At 37.9% G+C, this 21,765-nt stretch overlaps 1 protein-coding gene across 1 annotated transcript; it reads right to left on the reverse strand.

Annotated features, from left to right (window-relative positions):
* Positions 1–4,000: 4,000 nt before the first annotated feature.
* Positions 4,001–6,295, reverse strand: LOC122087915 (xyloglucan galactosyltransferase MUR3-like). Its single transcript, XM_042657041.1, has one exon. It carries the CDS (start codon positions 6,083–6,085, stop codon positions 4,460–4,462), a length of 1,626 nt encoding a protein of 541 aa, XP_042512975.1. The 5' UTR covers positions 6,086–6,295; the 3' UTR covers positions 4,001–4,459.
* Between the last annotated feature and the right edge of the window lie 15,470 nt (positions 6,296–21,765).

The following is a 21,765-nucleotide window of genomic DNA, read 5'->3' on the forward strand; positions in this document are numbered from 1 at the left end:
GAAAGCATATGTCCAGAATTGGATTGGAAGACTAGCGTGAAAAAGGAGAGCCAAACCAGTCTCAACAATGTGCCGATGCTTTCTCTAAGTAGTGCCATTTTGAGCTTGGGTGTGTGGGCAAGAAAATCAATGAGAAATGCCATTCATGCAAAGAAATGGATCCAATTTTTGAGATTCGCCTCCACCATCAGTTTGCAAGGATTTTATTTTGTAGCCAAAGTAATTTTCAACATGGAGTTTAAAGGAGGTGAAAACAACAAGTACATCAGATTTGAAAGATAGGGGATACAACCAACTATATCTACTAAAATCATCAATGAACAAAACATAGTATTGAAATCCATCATGGGAAACAATGGGGGCTGCACCCCACAAATTACAGTGAATTAGTTCTAAGGGAGAAGAGCTAACAGAGGTTGACAACTGAAATGGGAGCCGGTGGCTCTTTGAAATATTACAAGCCTCACAGTGAGTATTGGTTTTATTAGAAATAGGAAGACAAAATTGACGAATGATAGTGCTAACCACTTTTGATGATGGATGTTCGAGGCAATTGTGCCAGTCTATCGCTGGAGCACGAACACTGGTCAACGCAACCGAAGAAGTGGGACAGTGGGTGGATAGCAGCATGGAGTATAGCCCGTTGTTACTCGGGCCGTGATATAGGACCTCCCGTGTCTGAGAATCCTTGATCAGAAAAGAATCAGAGTGAAATTCAAAGAAAACTTGGTTTTCTGAAGCAAACCGATGCATAGAAAGGAGTTTACGATGTATGGAAGGAACATACAGAATATTAGATGTATTAAAGGTACATTTAGGAGAAACAAATTGAGAAGAACCAGAATGAGAGATCGGCAAACCTTGGCCATTACCAACAATGATTTGATCCGAGCCAGAGTATGGGGTGCTTATTGCAAGATTACTAAGATCTGTTGTAAGGTGGTTGTTAGATCCAGAGTCAAGTAGCCAAGCAGAAAAAGCAGAAGTAGAGGAAGAAGAGATACCAAGGAAAGCATGGTTGAACCTTTGTGGGCAAGAAGAGGCACTGTGCCCATTCATGTTGCATATTTGGCAGTAGTCATGTGGCTGGTTGGTAAAAGATGGAGATGACGGGCACTCACTTGCAGAACCATTGTTAGAGCCAGTATTCTGATATGGTCGTGCACCATTGTTGTTGGTACGGTAAGACTCGGGATTGTAATTTTGGTTATGGTAGCCTTGATTACGGCCATAGTTGGAACCACGACTAGTATTGTATCCACGACCATTGTTGTATCCCCGATCGTACCGAGATCGAGACGATCTTGAACTAGAGAAGCATGAACCACGGTTACGGGGATAAGCACTTGCAGAAGCCACATTAGCAGTGTGCGCACTAGTTGCAGCGTTCGCAGTTGAAAGCATGAGAGAACTTTCTGAGGAAACAGAGCGTAAGAAGCTCTCGTGGCTTAGTAGGAGGCCAGTGAGTTCGACGAAACTGATTGTTTCAAATCGAAGAGGAATCGTCTTTGCAAAATCACGGAAATCAGGTCCTAAACCTCTGAGTGTTGCAAGAACCAAATCCTCATCATTTACTGGTTGATCAATGGCAGCTAAGGTATCGGTCATAGAACGAATAGAGAGAATGTAATCTGTAACTGAATCAGAATTCTTTTGGAGACGTGAGAGTCTGTCCTTCAAATCAAGAACTCGCGTTCGCGACGACGGAGCGAAAACTACAAAAAGAGTCATCCAAGCTTCACGAGAGGTTGAAGCACTTACCACATGAGAAATAGCAGTCTCAGATAGGGAAGATATAATCGAGCTCAGAATGAGCTGGTCTTGCCTGTCCCAAAGAGCACTTGCAGAATCAGATGTTGTTGGCCGCTGAAACGATCCATCAATGTAACCGAGCAGATTGTAACCTTTAAGAAGGGGAAGGAATTGAGCTCGCCAGAGGAGGTAATTCGTTGAAGTGAGTTTCAGCGAGAGGTGACCAGAAACATTTGGCGCAACCAAAGAAGACGGCGGAGCAACGTCGGAGACGGAGCTTGTGTCGGCATGTGACAATGCCATGAATGAAATAGACGTAGAACTAAGCGGATTTCAACTCTACAACAAAAAACACAGAAAGAGAAAAGAACGAAAATCTCCGAGGCAAGAAGAACGAAAGCTCGTCAAAGCAAAACTGCTCTAATACCATGAAGAGAATATGTTTTTATTAACTCTACTGTTACAGATTTGTTACATATATATACATGACAGGCAATGTGCCAATAACTGATTCAAGACTCAACTTGACATCACGTGGTCTGTTATAGATTTGTTACAAGATTGGTGTGCTGAGGTGGCAAGGTTGTTACGGTGAGGTGGCATATCTCCATCACCTCTAAATCCATATATTACTTTGTACGTATAATATTGGGCTTTTCAGCATGGTAAGTAAAACTCGGTACATTGATTTCTAGAAGATTAATGAGTTACCTTCCATTTGGGATCGAACTAGCTTGATTGTACTTTATGTTGATCAAATAAGAATAACATAAATTCAGTATTATACCAATTTAATTTTTCGTGGCTACAATAAATTCATGTATACCTAAAATCAGTATAAGAAGCCGAATTGATGTAGCAATTCCACTAGACTCGATCATATTTAGCTTGAAGGCCAAGGATATGGTTGATGTAGTTGAAGATCTCATGTGTAACAAAGATATTGTCAGATATCGATCACTTGGGAATAAAAGCAGATTGTGGGCAGGGGATATCAAAAGTTCCAAGACTTCTTTCAGTCTATTCGCCAAAATTTTAGTAATAACTTTCACGACAACCACTCAAAGGTTGATTGGCTTGCATTGATATGTACTTTCAAGGTTAGAGATCTTAGGGATAAGACATAGAAAAGTCTCATTACAATTTAACGGCAATTCTTCAGTAACAAAGAAATTGCGAACGAGAAAGCTGAAGGTAAACCATCTGGACCAGGAGCTTTTATGGCAACATGCATTTCTTCTACTAATGGAATAACACATAATGATGTCTTGTTAAAGTGCAACAAAAACTTGCTTTTCTTGAAGTGCTAAAACAAAAGTAAGAAAAATAAGCATTATTAGACTATGAATGAAAGAGATTGAAGGAAGAATAGAGATGCATGGAATTGATTTAAACCCAACTTCTCAGAGCCCAAGATAGACTCTTCTAAAGCTTCCAAGTGGGGAAAAAGAGAATAGACCATTTATGCCTTTGGGGATTGATGGTCCAATGATTTGTTTTAATTTGTTTGCTTGAATACTAGTACAGCAGGTTTCTCTATCCCATTGGCGTCTGCGTTGGCTAATCCTGAACCCAAATTAACCTTTAAATCACTTTTCACTACATCTGAGTCATAGTGTAACATGTCGTTCTTAGGGGACATCGATCCTCCACTATCTAAACAGTACGTGCCGACTGCCACAGTATGTGCCGACTGCTGACTTGATACATCCACCCTCTAAACAGTAAGTGCCACTGCTTACCTTGAAGTCAATGACTACGGCCAGAAACACTTTGAAATTTCTATAAAGATAAGGCAATCAACGTTAATCAAGGTTTAGTTTTGTTTTAGTTGTCTTCTTACTGTATTATTTTTTCCCTTGCTATTAACTGGATTGTAGGAACTTTCCTGTCACCTGGATTCGAGGCCAAAAAAATGAAATAATTCATTTCGATCTTTTTGAGTTCAAAATACCTTCATAGGTTTTTATATTTTAAAAATATCTTTTGAGATTTTATTTTTTTAGTTGTAAGTCTGGATAGCAAGAAAGTTCCTGCAATCCAAGTAACAGTAAAATTTTGTTTTTATCTTACATAACTGACTCACTCTAATAACAACTAGTAAAGTGGGAAATGTCTCCACTAGTTGAGCACGAAAAGCCCCATCGAAAAAAAATATATATATATATTTTTTTTTTTTTGTATGTGTGAATAATGTGCTTGTATTTTGATTCTTCATAACACTAATGGGCAACTGGGGCTGTACTTAGTGCAAAGTTGCAATCATCAAATATTCTATTAAGAAATAAAATAAATTAAAGATCCAAAGTACATGAAAAAAGATGTTAAACCATTTGACCCAATTGTTAAAATTTGGAGCTTTTGAAACTTGATATGCACTTGAGCATTAAAAAAAAACAAAAAACCCTAGTCACACTTAACTGTTTGGAAAAATAAATAAATAAAGGAAAAATGTTTTATGTGGGAAGTGTGATTCTTCGTCTGGATACATGGTGAGTGAAATGATCAGCCTGTCTTCATGAAAAAAAAAATGACACTTCCGTAGATACTTCCTTGCGAGCTCCCATTAGCTTTTACGCACGCATAGGAACCACACTCCCTCACTGGAAACATTTTACCAAAAAGAGAAAATGAAAAAAACCATTCTCTTGGCTTGTTATGAGAGTCATCTCAAAATGGACAACCCTTTCAAGATTCATCACAGGGATCAGGCTTGACTAGATGAACTATCTGAATCCCCACTTGAAAAGAAAAGATCCCATTCATGAGGCCTTAACTCACTTTCACCATCCTCTAACAAAGCATACTTCCAAGCAATCTCCTCATTAAAATTAAGATCTTCATGACCTTCAATGATATCCTTTCTCAACTTAGTAACTTTGTCTATAACAGCTTGCACAGCTACATCAAATGCATCTTTAAGAGTCTCCAATTTAGACCTTGGATCTGCATATGTCAACCTTGGTATGAGACTTATAACCTCTTCCCTCATCATTTTCACCTGCTCTGGAGAAATTTGCAGAAGCCTTTCCTCTATACTAACATTCCTTAAACGAATATCATCAGCTGGAATGAAAACAGAGTACTTTGAATAATTCCTTGGGAGATGCCAAGTGTACTGTGTGTAAGCTGAACCAGGATGGAAGAACACAGGTACACAACCAGCCAAAATTGAATCAAAAGCTGATCTTCTTGTAAATGAATCACCTTGAGGTTGAAGGCAAAACAGAGAACTCTGAAACATTTCCATTACAGTGCTTGGAGAATGACACTTACTCTGCCCAATTCCACATTCTATTAGCTTACAGAGATTGGATTTCTTGCATTGCTCAATGACCTGTCCTCTAACTAATTTAGGATACCCTGGTCTTGGAGCTCCTGCAAATGAGAAAAGCCATGGCCTTTCCAGTTTCCTCATCCTATCCTGCCATTCAAACATAACTGAATCCTTTGATGGATGAAAGTAAGTAGGATATGGTATAGCGAAATCATTCCCATTCCACGCGCTGGATTCAACCACAAGCATCGACATATTCTTAGCAAATGGAAGAGTAAAAAGCTTGTTACCCCAGCTAGAATCTTGATCAGTTGATCTTCTAAAATCCCAAGTTATTCTACCAGCAACCAGGAAATGATCCTTACCACCCATGACCTTCCACTCTGGTTTCTTGACAAGCCAATCCACCAAAGCTAGTGATGTTGCATCTCTAACAGAGGTGTTATAACCCCAAAGGTAGCGGGAAATGTCCATTCCAGCATAGAACGGAACAAAAATGGCGGCAGCAATTGAAGAATCTCGCGTCAAGCATTCATACTGCTTCATTCTGTTGGTGAAGATCACATCCAGAGCAAACTGGTTGGTGGCATACATTTCAGTATTGGAGAAAACCCCTTTGATATCTTCCTCCAGTGGGGGGCCAAGCCCAGAATTGGTGATGAACTTGCACATATCAGTCCAGAGGCTGAGAGACTTGCACTCTTTGAGTATATCTTCATTGAACCGTGGAGGAAGGTCATGGACATAGATGTACCTTCCCCCACAAGGATCACTCTTGTTCTCTACTGTTCTCAAAGCCCGAATAAACGGATAACTGTTCGCCGGTGGTGGTGGTAGATGATGTTCCTTGGATGACTGGGTTGGGAATGGATTAGGCTCTACTGTTATGAACTCATCTATGTTACCAACTCTAACAAAATGGAAGTAAACAAGTAACAACCAGAACAACGTAAAAAAAGGTAGAAACCAACAGAGACGAGGCAGTTGATACATTCCTGTAGGCTTAAGCATTAGTTCAGGAGGATTGCACGCCGCCATGGACAAGTGGTGACTCATCCTCAGATTTCAAGTGAGCAGGTAGTGATCAATGATAACAAAACCAAGAATTGGGCTAAGCATATAAAAGTAGACGGAACTCGAAAGCCAAGAATCAGAACCCAACCTGAAGGGGTAGCTCAATTGGCAAGGACACCTCACAATTAGTAGGTCATGAGTTCATCTCTCCTTTGACCTCTACCTATAAAAAATAAAAAATAAAATAAAAACCCAATCACAGAACAAAACTTGAATATCCTAACCATGAATCAAAACTCATGAATTTTTACACACTGTACCAATTAAAAGATTACTGTTTTCACTTTCAGATGAGAAAAGACATGTTAGGAAAAAGAAAAAGCTAAGGAAAATTTTTTTGTTGGAAAAGTGTAAAATTAGAGCTTTGAATGGAATTGAAGATATATTATTCGCTGTATATGGGCATACTTATATACACAATTACATCAAGAGATCCATTGATTAAGGGATAAGAAAGGCAAGAGATTACAAGAGATAATACTGCTAAGCTGATAAGGAAGAAAGAGATTGAGATGGATGCAAAAATGGTAAGATATATACAAATATATGGGAGGCAAGTTGGCAAGGTTAAGGATTGATAGTTGGCGCCAGCGGGTTCCACCCATTGAACCCATGTGTGTACTACTCCCTCTCAAGTTGGAGTGTGTATGGTAGTAACGCCCAACTTGGAAATAAGGAACTGAAAAAGGTAACGTCCAAGTGGTTTGGTGAGCAAGTTTGACACCTGAAATCATGATGGAACGTGCGCCATGGAGATGCAACCAGATTGAAGGCATTCGTGAACAATATGACAATCAATGTCAATGTGTTTGGTATGCTCATAAAAGACAGGGTTGGCAGAAATGTGTAGAGCAATGCTAAGCAATTTTTACATGCAAATTAGTCCAATTATTTACATCATTTAATTTCTAGAACAAAGTTACTTTAGGTATTTTCTCTTGTTTTCAGAATTCAGGCCAAAAGTGGACCAAGTGGAGTACAAATGTCAAATTCGGCCTAAGGAATCAAACTCTAACCAGCCTGGTCAGAGCCTGGAGTTGTATAGGGTCGGCTATGAAATGGCGATTCCCCCTTTTCCATTGAAGTTAACCCTCATCTTCCTTTCCCACCCATTGCTCCGGGTTCGAGTAGTGGTCTGACAAGTTGATACGAACCATGTGAAATCTATTTCAGTGAAATGGAATTGGTGTTTAGTGTACTCTGTCTTGATAAAATGTCAAGAGATTGGTAAGATTCAAAACCTTTATTCTTTTCTTTCTTTTTTTAAAAGAAAAAAGATAAAAAATACAAATTCCAGTGGATTTAAAACTGATTCTTTAGTAAATCATAAATCCTTTTCTAGAGTGTTCCCTATCTTTTTTATATCTTCTAGGCCCAAGATCTTTGATTTCCATAAGATCTTCTTCACTCTTGTTCAAAAGGTCCAATAGTGTATGTATATTGGACCTTTTGAGGCAATTATAGGCCCCCTCTTGGCAAAATCTACATAATAAATTCCAAGGATTCTCTATGAGTTGGACGATTTCTACAAGGAAGATTTAGGCTGAGTTAACCTTCTATTTTAGTTTTTAACCATATGTTGTGATGAATTTTTAGTAGTTCCACATTCATGATCTTCTATATTGGACAATATTCTAAAAGATCATATTCTATCTTCTATTTTGGGATTGAGAGAAATATTGTAAAGGGAATTAGATTATCAAATTTTGGGTAGTTTCTATTATTGATTTTGAATTTTATTTGCTTTCTATTTTTTTCTTCTCATTCTTTAGGTAGTTGAACTCCATAAATAGAGGAGCTCTCCTCTCTCCAGAGGAACCAAGCTCCATCTCCCTTATCTTTCTTCTTTCATTTCATTAGTTTAGCTTTGAACAATTTATGTTTACAAGTTGTAATTTTTTATTTTCTCTGCAAAATCTCATTGAAGCCATTAAAGTTATAATCGAAAATTTAAAAGCATCTTTGGAGTTTAGATATGTAGAAACTTGAAATTTATTCTCTTCTTCAATAGAATTCTATAGTTGTTCTTCAATTCAGGTTCTTATATTTTAAATTTAATTTACATTTCTATGCCTTTTATTTTTAATGCAAATAGCATGATCACCACCACTCCCATGACTAGCTAAACCCATTTTTTGGGGATTTAGGTGAAGTCTTGGGTGGTTAGTATGAATAAATAATGTGCATGCTTTATTTTAACTGACATGAACCTAGTTAGACTTATTACGATTGACCGCCGCATTGTGTATATCATCCAATAGGATTCTATACATGATAGCCGCCATAGTCATAGTGACACTAATTAGGATTTTCGATGTTGAACTTAATATTGCATATTGAATGATGCTATTCATGGGTATGTTAGCCATTGTCGTATCTCCCATAGACCTAGATCATACTATGTGTAATATGTCTCTATGCCTATTGTTAATTCAACTTATTCCCCATGGTGAATCTCAGTCCTGAATGAATCTTCCCCATTAGTTTTATTTCATTTTCTCCATTGGTTAGTTAAATTTTATTGCACTAATTTAATTTTATATTTTAATTATTCAAATTATCTTGTTTATTTAGTTAAATTAGTATAGTCAGCTCTCTTGATATTTGCACTCTACCTAATTTGGAAGTGTGTTAATTAAGCACTCAGCCTCCCTGAGTTCGTACAACTGACACTGTGCGCTTGCGGTTAATATAATTAGTGTGTCTTACATTTGAGTCCAACAAGTTTTTGACGCCATTGCTGGGGAGGCGAAGCATTTATTTTATATTTTCAATTGATTCAGAGTGCTTTGTTTTAATTAAAAAAATAAAAAAATTAAGAGTTAAACTTTAGATCCCTACCGGTAATCACTATAAAAAAAATTAATTTTCTTTCTTTTCTTATTCTATTGAGCAGATTTGTGGGATCCATGGTGGGATGTTAGTTACCAGGCCCATAATCTAATCAAATTTTTTTTTGCAAAAAAAGTGAAACTCCGGATCCCTGCCGATAATCATTAAAAAAAATTAATTTCTTTCTTATCTTGTTCTGCGTGGGATCCATGCTAGGATGCAAGTTACCAAACCCATAATCTAATCAAATTTTTATTTACAAATGAGCGAGTGAAACTCCGGATCCCTATCAGTTATCACTGACCACCCACCAAGCAAAAGACAACCTGTGAACTGGTAGATCATTTGGACAACCAAATCCAGAAGGGAGTAGTGATTAGCCCTTGCAAGGTAAGATCGGTCTCCCCTGCTAGGACCGACACACACGTTAGCATAAGTAATTTCTCTCTTGACTTCTTGTGGATATTGTATATTTCTCTCTTTATGCTTCCTATCTATTTTGTTGGGGAATTACAATCATAGTTTTTCACTGATCCTGATTTGAAATAAAACCAACAATTCAATTCGAATTAGAGAAAAATGAGAGGAATTCTTTATTTCTTTGAAAACTTGTTAATATTCTATCTTGTGATTCTGTGATAATTATGTGGGCTTTGTTTAAAAAAAAAAATTAATAATAATGATATACTTTTGTTTTTCATCTCTTTGTTGCATGATGCTGAGTGGGTGCGTAATTCTGTGAACCATTTAAAAAGGAAAACCCAATCAAAGAACATTATTGAACCCATACTCATAGTCATGAATCAAGAAGAATAACCTAAAACTCTTAGGGATATGTTCTACCCTTGTAGGGCTGCTCAACCTTCATGTATTAGATTACAAGTAGTTCAAGGGAATAACTATGAGCTTAAGTCTAACACCTTAGCATGCTACCCCATTTTCATGGGATGGCTAATGAAGATGCATATTTGTTCCTTCGGGAATTTGAAGAGGTTTGCACTCTCATCAAAGTTCAACAACTTACTGATGACACAATGAAGCTTAGGTTCATAACCGTTGCTCTCAAGGACCAAGCCAAAAAGTGGCTATTCACAACTTGAGACCAATTCACTATGGTGTTTCTGAAGAAGTTTTTCCCATTGCATAAAACCAATAAACTTTAGACTGACATTATGCAATTTAGGCAAAAACCTAATGAGTCTTTCTTCAAGCTGATGGAGAGGTTCAAAGACTTGCTCTAAGAATGCCTTCATCACAGTATTAACATTTAGCATTTATGCCAAATCATATATGAGGGTATACATTACTAGACCAAGCAATTGCTGGAATCTATGTGCCCTTCAGGTTTCACATCTTACACAAATGACAATGTCACTTGGGATTTTTTGTTAGAATTAGTAGAGAAGACTAGAGAGTGGAAGTCCACTCAAGAGACAGAGAGGACTGGTAGAGGCTATCTGGTAGAAAGCACTATTGCAAAAGAGGCCCAATTTGATAGCATTCTTAAAAGATCAGAGGCCATGGTAGTAAAGTGACCAACCCAATTTAACTAGGTCCACCATTCTATTCCTATGTGTAGTTGGTGCCACTCTCCTACCCATGTAGCAAAGGAGTGCCCCAACATCTCTAATGTGAATGGTGTGAACCAGAGTCCTGAAACTACCAATGCCATGTACCAGAACAACCCATACAATCAAACTTACAACTCAGGATGGAGGAACCACCCCAGTTTCTCCTATAGTCAATTCGACAATCAAGTGGGTACCTCCAATCCCCAATTTGTAAACTAGGGTTAGTTTGTTCCCCAACAAATTAACCAAAGGTATATATGCCACCACACCATTCTAATAATTTTAGGCCCCCCCTTCTCCAGTAGTTGCACCACCTTTTGCTAGTCAACCTCCATGATTCCAAAAAGGAGATGATGAGTCTTCTAGGATTGCATCATTGGAAAAGAATTTAAAGCTTCTCATGAGCACTGTTATGACAAGCCAGCACAACATCGAGAAACAAATTTCTCAGTTTGCAAATGCTCTACATGAAAGGGAGAAAGACAAAATGCCAAGTCAACCAGACCCAAACCCTAGGAATGCCATTCTCCAAGCTTCTCTAAATCCAACTCAAATCAGCAAGGTCCACATTTTCCAGAGACTTCCACTCGTGTCAATTCTATACATGCCTTGAGGAGTGGATATGAGTATCTTAGGGATGATTTATAAGTTCCAAATTCAAAGTCCCTTAGAAAACATCCACTGAGGTGAGTGAGACACTCCCTTCCACGCTAGGTGCATCAAATAACCTACCATCTTTTAAGAAGATCTACCTCCCACTCCAGCACAAGATAAATCTGAAGAGTTAGTTGAACAAGAAAGAGTCTTTGTCCCTGAAGCCCCATTCCCTAGAAGACTCTTAGGCAACAAGAAAGCAGCACCCATAGATAAAATCTTGGTTGTGCTCAAACAAGTTCAAGTGAACATCCCTCTGTTAGATGCCATTTCCCAGGTTCCTGCTTATGCCAAAGTGCTTAAGGACCTATGCACTTAGAAAAGAACTACCAATGTGCCCAAGCAAGCATTCTTGATGGCCAATGTAAGTTCTATTTTTTCTAGCAAACCATGGTTAAGTACAAGGACCCTGGATGCCCTACCATCTCATGTGTCATAGGTACTACTAAGATTGAGCATGCATTCCTTGATTTAGGTGCTAGTGCCAAGTTATTGCCTTTCTCAGTGTACTGGCAATTAGGGCTAGGAGAGTTGAAACCTACGTCCGTCACACTACAATTGGCAGGTAGGTCAGCAAAAACTCCCAAGGGCATGATAGAGGATGTGTTAATCAAGGTGGGTGAGTTTGTTTCCCTATAGATTTTGTGGTATTAGACACCTAGCCTGTCATGAACTTGAAAGACTAGCTACCTGTCATCTGGCTAGACCATATTTAGCTACAAGCAATGCTTTGATTAATTGTAGGAATGGTCTAATGAAACTATCCTCTGGGAACACCTCTGTGGACTTCAACATCTTCAATTTGGGTAAGCAACCCAACACCCATGAGAATGTTCACATGTTGCAATGCTTCCCTGATTCCTTCCAAATTGAATTTGACATCGATTTTGATGAAATTTTTTAGGATTGCATAGAACAACTAGGTGATATAGAGGACAATGACTTCTTCAATGATGTAATGAGCTTGCAGCATTATACAGAGCCTATTGGGACTTTGGACCAATCTCTCCCTAAGCCATCAATAGTGGAGCCCCCAAAGCTTGACTTGAAGCCTTTGCCATCAAATCTCAGGTAAAGATAGAACTCTCCTTGTCATCATTGCATTTGATTTAGACTCTATGCAGGAAGAAGAGTTACTAGCTTTGTTGAGAGAAAATAGAGAAGCTATTGGTTGGACCATAGCTGATATTAAGGGAATTACCCCCTCTGTTGTGCAGCAACACCTTCCACAGAACCTCAGGGGAGGGCTAACCTTGTCATGATGGAGGCCATTCAAAAGGAGATCCTCATGTGTCTTGACAATGGGATCATCTATCTCATATCAGACAGTGAATCGGTCAGCCCAATAAAATAGTGCCCAAGAAATCTGAAGTCAATGTGTTAAAGTCTAATACCGATGAAATAATTCCCATTCGTCTTCAGACTAGGTTGAGAGTGTGCACTGATTACTGTAAACTCAACACGGCCACTTGGAAAGACCATTTCCCCCTTCCCTTCATTGACCAAATGTTAGAGAGATTAGTTGGTCATGTGTATTATTACTTTCTAGATGGATATGTTGGCTATAACCAAATTCTCATTGATCTAGAAGACCAAGATAAGTCTACCTTTACTTGTCCATTTGGAACTTTTGCTTACCGGCATATGTCCTTTGGGTTGTCCAATGCCTCTGCAACGTTCTAGAGATGCATGATGAGTATATTCTCTAACATGGTAGAGACCTTCCTTGAGATCTTTATGGATGAATTTTTCATACATGGCGCCACCTTCTCTGAGTGCTTTCACCATTTGAAGTTAGTGTTAGAAAGAAGTAGAGCTAAAAATTTAGTTCTCAATTGGGAGAAGTGTCACTTCATGGTGAAGGAAGGCATAGTCTTAGGTTATGTCATCTCTAAGGAGGGCATCAAGGTTGAGAGAGCCAAGGTGGATCTCATCTCTCATTTACCCACCATCAAGGTCTTTCAAGGATGTTAAGTCTTTTTCTTGGCCATGCCGATTTTTATAGGAGATTTATCAAGGATTTCAATAATGTAATTAGACCATTTACTAGCTTGTTAGCCAAAGATTAGTCCTTTGATTTTTCTCCTAAATGTTTACTTTCCTTTGGGCATCTGAAGAAGGCTCTAACTACAGCTCCCATTATCCAAGCTTCTGTCTGGACTGAACATTTTAAGCTGATGAGTGATGCCTCTAATTTTTTCATTGGAGCTGTCCTAGGACAACGGATTAGTAAGCTACCCCATGTGATCTACTATTCAAGTAGAATGCTCAATAATGCATAGCTAAACTATACCACGACAGAAAAATAATTTTTTACTGTTGTGTTTGCTTTGAAAAAATTTAGATCATACCTTATTGGCTCTCATGTGATAATTTATACAGATCATTCAGCCATTAAATATCTTGTGGGTAAGAAAGACGCCAAGGCTTGTTTGATTAGGTGGGTTTTACTCCTTTAGAAGTTTGACGTAGAGATTAAGGAGAAGAAAGGTGTTGAAAATTTGATAGCAGATCACCTCACTCGTCTCCCCAATTCAAAGGACGATGATTGTCCCGTCAATGAGTTTTTCCCTGATGAACAATTGTTAACCATCTCTAGTGAACCTTGGTATTCTGATATTGTCAACTACCTAGTCATGAGTGCGCCGCCAAATCATTGGTCCACCTAAGACAAGAAGAGGTTTCACTCTCAAGTCAAGTACTTCTTCTGGGATGACCCATATCTCTTTAAATCTGGTCCTGATCAAATTTATTGTCGCAGATCAGGAGCAACTTTCAATCCTATATTTTTACCATGATCATGCATGTGGTGGTCATTTTGGGAAGATGACGAAATTCTAAGCAAAATGGACGTATTACATTAAAAGTACATATCCGTTTGGTCACCCGTACAAGTAATTATTCTTTTCAGGCCAGAAAAAGAATAATAGATCAGAACTAAACTGAGATGCTAAACCAACCCATTTGCAGTTGTCCCAGGTGTGCAAGGAATTATACTTTTCAAGTCAAAAAAATAATAATAGATCAGAACTGAACTAAGATGCAGAACCAGCCCATTTGCAGTTGTCCCAGGTGTACAAAGAATATTCCAAATGCCAACAAGGATCGATGGACCCCTCTTGAATGATTAAAGATTCTTTTTTGGTAATAACAACTACCTAGCTGTTGGTGAGTTGTAGTGTGCAAATATCCCTTACTCACCAGGAGATCTCAAGTTTGAATCTCTTGGCTGCTATTTTTTTTTAAGATTTTCTCTCTTCTACTCATCACTTAATTTAGCAAGGAGCATGGATAGAACTTCGTACTCAATTAGAAGATGTCCAAATCAGCAAAGCAAGGAAAGTAGAAATCGTGTAAGGGGGTTTTTGAGCAAGTTTGAAGAGAGAGAGAGAGAGAGAAGGAAATAAAGGAGAAAAATAGGAAACAAAAAAAAAATCGTGGAGATTTTTTCTCTTCCCTATTTTCTCTTTTCTCCATTCTCTCCCCTCCACCTCATCACAAAAATGCCCAAGGGTGGATCCCTTGGGCGTTCTCCTCTTTTTTCCACTATTTTCTCTCCCTTTTTCTCCTAATTCCTATTTTCCACCTCATCACCACGATTGTCCAAATCCCCACCAAATTGGAAACCCAATTTCCCCAAGTCGTTTTCTCCTCTCTCCCTATTCCTATAAAAGAGGGTCAACCAAGGGGGGAAGGGTGTCCTCTCTAGTCCCTCTCTTTTTCTAGTTTTCTTCTTCTAGTTTTTTTTAATTATGCTTTCTCTCTCTTTAGTTCTTCTTCTTAGTTTTTTTTTTTTTTTTTTTTTTTTTTTTTTTTTTTTTTTTTTTTTTTTTTTTTTTTTTAATGCAAGTCTTTGTTTATACTTTTCAATTCTTTATTGTTCATGCTATTCAAGTTATTCAAAGGTGTAATAATTTTAATTTTTAGTTCTAGGCTTAGTTCTAGGTGACTAGAACAAGCTGTGGAGCATCTCTTTCAAGTTCAGTTTACCTCTTCATTATTTGTTTCTCCAGGCCTAACAATTTCAAATTTGATTTAGTTCAGATCTGGTTTTTAGGGTTGGTAGTATCTCAAATCAATCAATTTTTCAGTTCAAGGATTGAAATTCAGGTAAGTAGGCTTCTTCATAAGTCTTCTCACCCCCCTCTCATTCTCTCTTCTTGCTACCCATTCATTCTTAATTTAGGATTTAAATTTTAGTTTTTACTTTGATGCTTTCCCTTCCCCCAAGGTCCTTGGCTAGGTGCATGTGTTGGCTTTGCCCTCTCTAGCTATGAAACCATCATTTTACTCTTCTTATTTACTTTGTCTCCCTTCCCCTAAAGCTAAGTAGAGCAGCCCTTGTAAAAGTAGCTCTATGGGCAAGTAGGAAAGCTCATATTATTTATAGTGTATCCCTCGGGCTAAGTAGAGAAACCTACTTGTGTACCTCACTCTGTCTTTGTCCCTTTATTTACACTTTTATTTACTTTTCAGTACTTTCTATTTCAACACTTTTACTTTCAGTTATATAATTTTTAATTGCGTGGTTTGAGTATTTAAATTCTTAGATGACGAGTGGTTAGGTCGTTCAATTTTTATGGTAATTTCAATTCCAATTTCCCTAGATGTGTTTTTTAGGACGTTTCTAGATGCATTTGTTTTAGGTCGGTAGTTAGAAGTAGATCACCATAATCAATTATTATACTTTCTCATTACTAAAAGAAGCTAAAAATAAAGTGGTTGCTCTCCTTGTGTTCGACCCGTTAGCTATACTTATCCGTATGCTTGCGGTTACTTATAAATCTCAAACACTTAGTCAGTCTTTAGGCTGCGTCACGAAGAGAAACATGATGCCTCAGGACCTTATTTTGGTAGTTGATATTTTTTATGTGTGGGACATCGATTTTATGGGACCTTTTTTCTAATTCCTTTGAAAATTTGTACATTCTTTTGACTGTTGATTATATTTCCAAATGGATAGAGGCTTAGCTTGTAAATCCGATGACCACTCTTCTCAAAGAGAACATCTTTTCCCACTTTGGTACACCATTAGCTATAATTAGTGCTAGGGATACTCATTTTTGCAATCGACCTTTTGAGACCTTGATAGAGAATATGGGATCACTCATTAGCTATCTACTCCTTATCATTCCCAAACTAGTGGTCCAGTGGAAGTGTCTAATTGGCAAATCAAACAAATCTTAGAGAAAACTGTTAAACCCAACCTTAATGATTGATCTAACTATTTAGTAGATGCTTTGTGGGCTCATAAGACTGCATACAAGATCGATCTTAGTCAATCCCCTAATCGTTTGGTATATGAGAAAGCTTGTCATCTACCTGTTAAGTTAGAACAATGGGCATTTTGGCTCATCAAGAAACTCAATTTCGATTTGTCTGATGCTAGTACTCATCGTCATATCCAACTCTCTGAGTTGGAATGATGCCTAAGATAACTTAAGGATTTACAAGGAAAAAATCAAAGACTTCTATGACAAACACATTCAGCGAAAATCTTTTTCAGTTTACGACAAAGTCTTACTGTACAATTCCCGTTTGCACCTTTTCCCTGGTAAGTTGAGATCCCATTGGGATGGTCTGTATATTGTACATAATGTTTTCTCACATGGTGCTGTGGAGATTTTGAATCAAGGAAATTGTGAGATTTTCAAGGTCAATGGTCAACGCCTGAAGTCATTCAGTGAATTACCTTCTGTAAATATGGAAGAGGTCATAGAGCTCCATGAGCCTCTTTACTCTGATATTTGATCACATCTGGTGAGTCCCTATTCCTTTGCCCTTGTGTTTACATTCTTTTATGCATTGGGGACACTGTACACTTTGAGTATAGGGGGAGATAGTTTGAGCTGAATTTTTTTGGAATCTTGACTTAAGCTTAGGTGAGTTTATAGCAATCTTGGAATTTTTGGAATGTTTTGATTTTCTTTTTATTTTTGATTAAGAGAGAGATGAATTTGGTAACCCGTGCTTTGAAGTAATAAAGTTCTTGTTTCAAGGAAAGGATTTTGAACACATCCTAAGGTAGGGTGAAATTTGAATGTGAAAAATTGTGAAAAAGATATAGAATTGTTATCTTGAGTATAGTCTAGTTTACTTGAGTCCTAGTTAGGAGTTAAGACCAGAACTTGGTATTTTTACGTGCAAAGTTAAGTGAAAATTAACATGAAAATTTCATTAGTTGTACACAACAGGTTAGTACCCCTCAAGAAGCAGAGGTACTTTGATTGGAACTCCTTTGAAAAAGAAAAAAAAAATGATCGATGCTTGAACTCTTGCATCAATTTCTATTCATAGATATATGCATGAAAAATGAAGTTACTGAAGCTACATAGTAATTTGGGTGTCTTGTGCAAGCCTTGCATGTCATTCAAACCAACTGTAGCAGAGGTATAAACGAGTTCAATAATGATTAAAAAAAAAAAAAGGGCCATGCATTTGCCTATTTTTTTTGTCTACCTCCGTGCTAAGGTCTTTTGTCCCTAGAATGATACTCTTGGTTTGATGAATAGAAACCCTGTAATTGGGAGGTGTGATAGTTCCATGAATTGAAGCGAGATAATAAAATTCAAGTATAGGGGCCCTTAGGAATCTCAATCTCAAAGTTTTTATCGTTATTTTTTTTTTCTTCCAAATTTGAGTGGAGATAGACTTTTCTTATGCTCTGGTCAGGATCATAACTATTCAAGAGAAATATGGTTTAGAATCTTGTGTATATATTCACTGCAAACACTCACGAGACACAACTCTTCCCCTACAGTACCCTAGAGGTTTAAAGGCTTACTGCATAGACTAAGTGCAGTCATGATTCCTACGAAAGTGAGTTACGTTTTTCTTTCTTTCTTCTTTCTTTTCTTCTTTTTGCTCGAGGAGAAGCAAAGTTTAACTATGGGGATATTTGTTAAGCATTTTAATATGCAAATTAGTCTAAATATTTATATCATTTAATTCTCAGAACGGAGCTACTTTAGGTATTTTCTCTTGTTTTTAGAATTCAGGCCAAAAGTGGACAAAGTGTAGTACAAGTGTCAAATTCGGCCCAAGGAAACAAATTCTAACCAGCCAGATCAAAGCCTAGAAGATCCTCTCTTGGAAAAATCTACAAAATAAATTCCAAGGATTTCCTATGAGGTGGACAATTTCTACAAGAAAGATTTAGGCTGAGTCAACCTTTTATTTTAGTTTTCAACCACATGTTGGGATGAATTATTAGTAGTTTCATATTCATGATCTTCTATATTAGACAATATTTTAGAAGATCCTATTCTATTTTCTATTTTGAGATTAAGGGAATCATTGTAAAGGGAATTGGATTATCAAATTTTGGATAGTTTCTATTATAGGTTTTGAATTTTATTTGCTTTCTATTTTTTTCTTTTCATTCTTTAGGTAGCTGAACTCTATAAATAGAGGAGTTCTCCTCTCTCTAGAGGAACCAAGCTCCCTCTCCCCTATTTTTGTTTATTTCACTTCATTAGTTTAGCTTTGAATAATTTATGTTTACAAGTTGTAATTTTTTATTTTCTCTGCAAAATTTCATTGGAGCCATTAAAGTTCTAATTGAAGATTTAGAAGCATCTTTGGAGTTTAGATGTGCGAAGCTTGAAATTTATTCTCTTCGTCAACAAAATTCTACAGTTGTTCTTCAATTCTGGTTCTTTTATTTTAAATTTAATTTCCATTGTTATGTCTTTTATTTTTAATTCAAGTAGCATGTTCACCACCACTCCCATGGCTAGCTAAACCCATTCTTTTGGGATTTAAGTGAAGCCATGAGTGGTTAGTATGAATAAATAATGTGCATGCTTTATTTTAATGGACATGAACCTAGTTAGACTTACTACGGTTGACCGTCGCATCTGTATGTCATCCAATAAGACCATATACATAATAGCCACCATAGCCATAGTGACACTAATTAGGTCTATGATGTTTAGCTTAATATTGCATATTGAATGATGCTACTCATGGGCTATGTTAGCCATTGCCACTTCTCCGATAGACTTAGATCATACTATGTGTAATATGTCCACATGCCTATTGTTAATTCAACTTATTCCCATGGTGAATCTCAATCTTGAATGAATCTTTCCCATTATTGTTATACCATCATTCTCCATTGGTTAGTTAAATTTAATTGCACCAACTTGATATTTTAATTGTTTAAATTATCTTGCATATTTAGTTAAATTAGTATAGTTAACTCTCTTGATATTTGCACTCTGCCTAATTTAAAAGTGTGTTAATTAAGCACTCGGCCTCCCTGAGTTCAAGCCGTAGCTACAGCTAACACTATGCACTATTAGTTAGTATAATTAGTGTTGCTTATATTTGAGCCTAACAGACAGCTTGGCTATCGCAGTATAGATGCATAGGTTGGGGATGTGGGGCCCTAAGATCCTCAAATAGGTGACGTAGCCAGATGAGCTTGCATAGTATAATATTCAGCCTTGCTGAGGATTGAGATACCATTGGCTGCTTCTTTGATTTCCAAGAGATAGGGCTATCACCTAGAAGAGTGGCATATCCAGTGACTAACCGACGAGTAGTGGGGCAAGCAGCCAATCAGAGTCTAAAAAAGCTGTCAAGTTGAGGGAGTTCTTGGCAGAGAACATAAGTCCAGCACTGGGAGAGGACTTGAGGTAGCATAAGACATGCATGATAGCATCCAAATGGGGTTACCTAGGCTGTTGCATAAACTGACTTAATGTAGTGACGAGATAGGATATATCAGGGCGGGTGATGGTGACGTAGATCAATCTACCAATAGGGCACCGATATATCGATGGATCACTTAGTACAGGGCTAGTATCAGGATCCAATTTGAGGTTCTGTTCTATGGGAAATGCCACAGGCTTCAAGTCAAGCACACCAAACTTAGAGAGAATGTCCAAGATGACTTGCACTGAAAAAGAAATATTCCTTCGAGACTACGAGTAACTTCTATAGCAAAAAAGTATTTGAGTTTGCCCAAATCCTTCAAGTGAAAACGATTGTGTAGGAAGTCGATGTGACGCCTGATTGTAGATGGATCATTCCCTGTAACAATACTATCATCTACGTAGACCAGAATGGTAGTGTAACTAGTGGTAGTGGTTTGAACAAATAGAGAGTAATTGACAAAAGATTGTGTGAAACCAGCGTCCAAAAGGAGCGAGTCAATGTGACAAACCAATTACGGGATGCCAGTTTAAGATCATACAATGACTTATGAAACATGCAAAAACGAGTCTTCCCTTGTTTGGAGTAGCCTGGAGGGAGGCACACATAGACGTCTTCATGGAGATCACCATGAAGGAAGGAGTTTTTTACATCCAATTGATGAAGATGCCAACTATGAATAGCGGAAATTTTAAAAAGGCCGCAAATTATAACTAGCTTGCCAACCGGGGCAAACATATCAGGGTAATCAAGGCCCTCCTAGCGTGTAGCCCTTGGCAACAAGCCATGCTTTATAGCACTTGATACTTCCATTTGCACGATGCAAGACCTTGTAGACCCTTTACACCCTATCAGATGCTTACCTGTAGGAAGAGGCTGCAGAGACCAAGTGTTATTCTGTTCCAGAGCATGAATTTCTGCCTCCATGGCACTAGCTAGTGGTGGTACTTGGTTGCCTCAGTGAATGTGTAGGGCTCATAATCTGATGATAAAGCGGTAATAAAAGAAAAATGGGAGGGGGATAAGTTATGATAAGAAAGAAAATTAGTAATGGGGCAGGGAGTAGTACCTGTGGACAAGGACATGATGGGGAGGGGGTGTGAGGGAGAAACTAAGGAGGTGCCGATGCTTGCGTTTAGCCACCTCATTCTGTGGGGGGTGCCAACACAAGAGTGCTAGCCATTGGTTGCATGAAATTGAAGCATTGGTTGTGAAAAAAAATTCTAGACCATTATCAGTGCATATGGTTTTGATGCGAGAAGCAAATTGGGTGTGTACCATTCCATAGAAAGCAACTAGTAGGCCCCGAGTCTCAGACTTACGACGCATGAGATAGATCCAAGTTGAATGGGAAAAGTCATCAACAATTGTCAAAAAATTATGAGCTCCAGAGAGAGAAGCCATGTGGTATCCTCCCCATATGTCACAATGGATGAGTGCAATAGGGTCAGTGTAATGATTATTACTTAAAGAAAATAGTAAACAAGTTTGCTTAGAGACGGGACATACATCACAAGGGGAGGGAAAAATACAGGACGAGATTTACTTAAAAGTAAAGGAGACAAGAGACGAAGGCGGTCTGTGGAAGGATGGTCGAGACACATAAGCCATAAGGGTGAAGCTCGAACAGCTGGAGAAGCATGCAGTAGTGAAAGAATAAGTTCTGGTTCGTTGGGAGGAAATATGTAGTAGAGACCATCACGCATCATTCCTACCCCAATCAGCCTCTTCATTGATAGGTCCTGTAGAGCACAAAAAGTGGGAAAAAAGGTTATGGAACAATTCAAAGAGGTGGTCAGTTTACTAATGGAAATTAAGTTAAAATAAAAAGAGGGAACGTAAAAAACATTATGTAGAGTAAGGGCAAGGCTAAGGTTTTTGACACCCCGATGTGTGATAGGAACGATTTGCCCATTAGGGAGGCAGATAGGAGAAGAGCAAGGG

This window comes from Macadamia integrifolia, chromosome 9 (genome assembly GCF_013358625.1).
Source record: "Macadamia integrifolia cultivar HAES 741 chromosome 9, SCU_Mint_v3, whole genome shotgun sequence".
Classification (NCBI taxonomy): domain Eukaryota; kingdom Viridiplantae; phylum Streptophyta; class Magnoliopsida; order Proteales; family Proteaceae; genus Macadamia; species Macadamia integrifolia.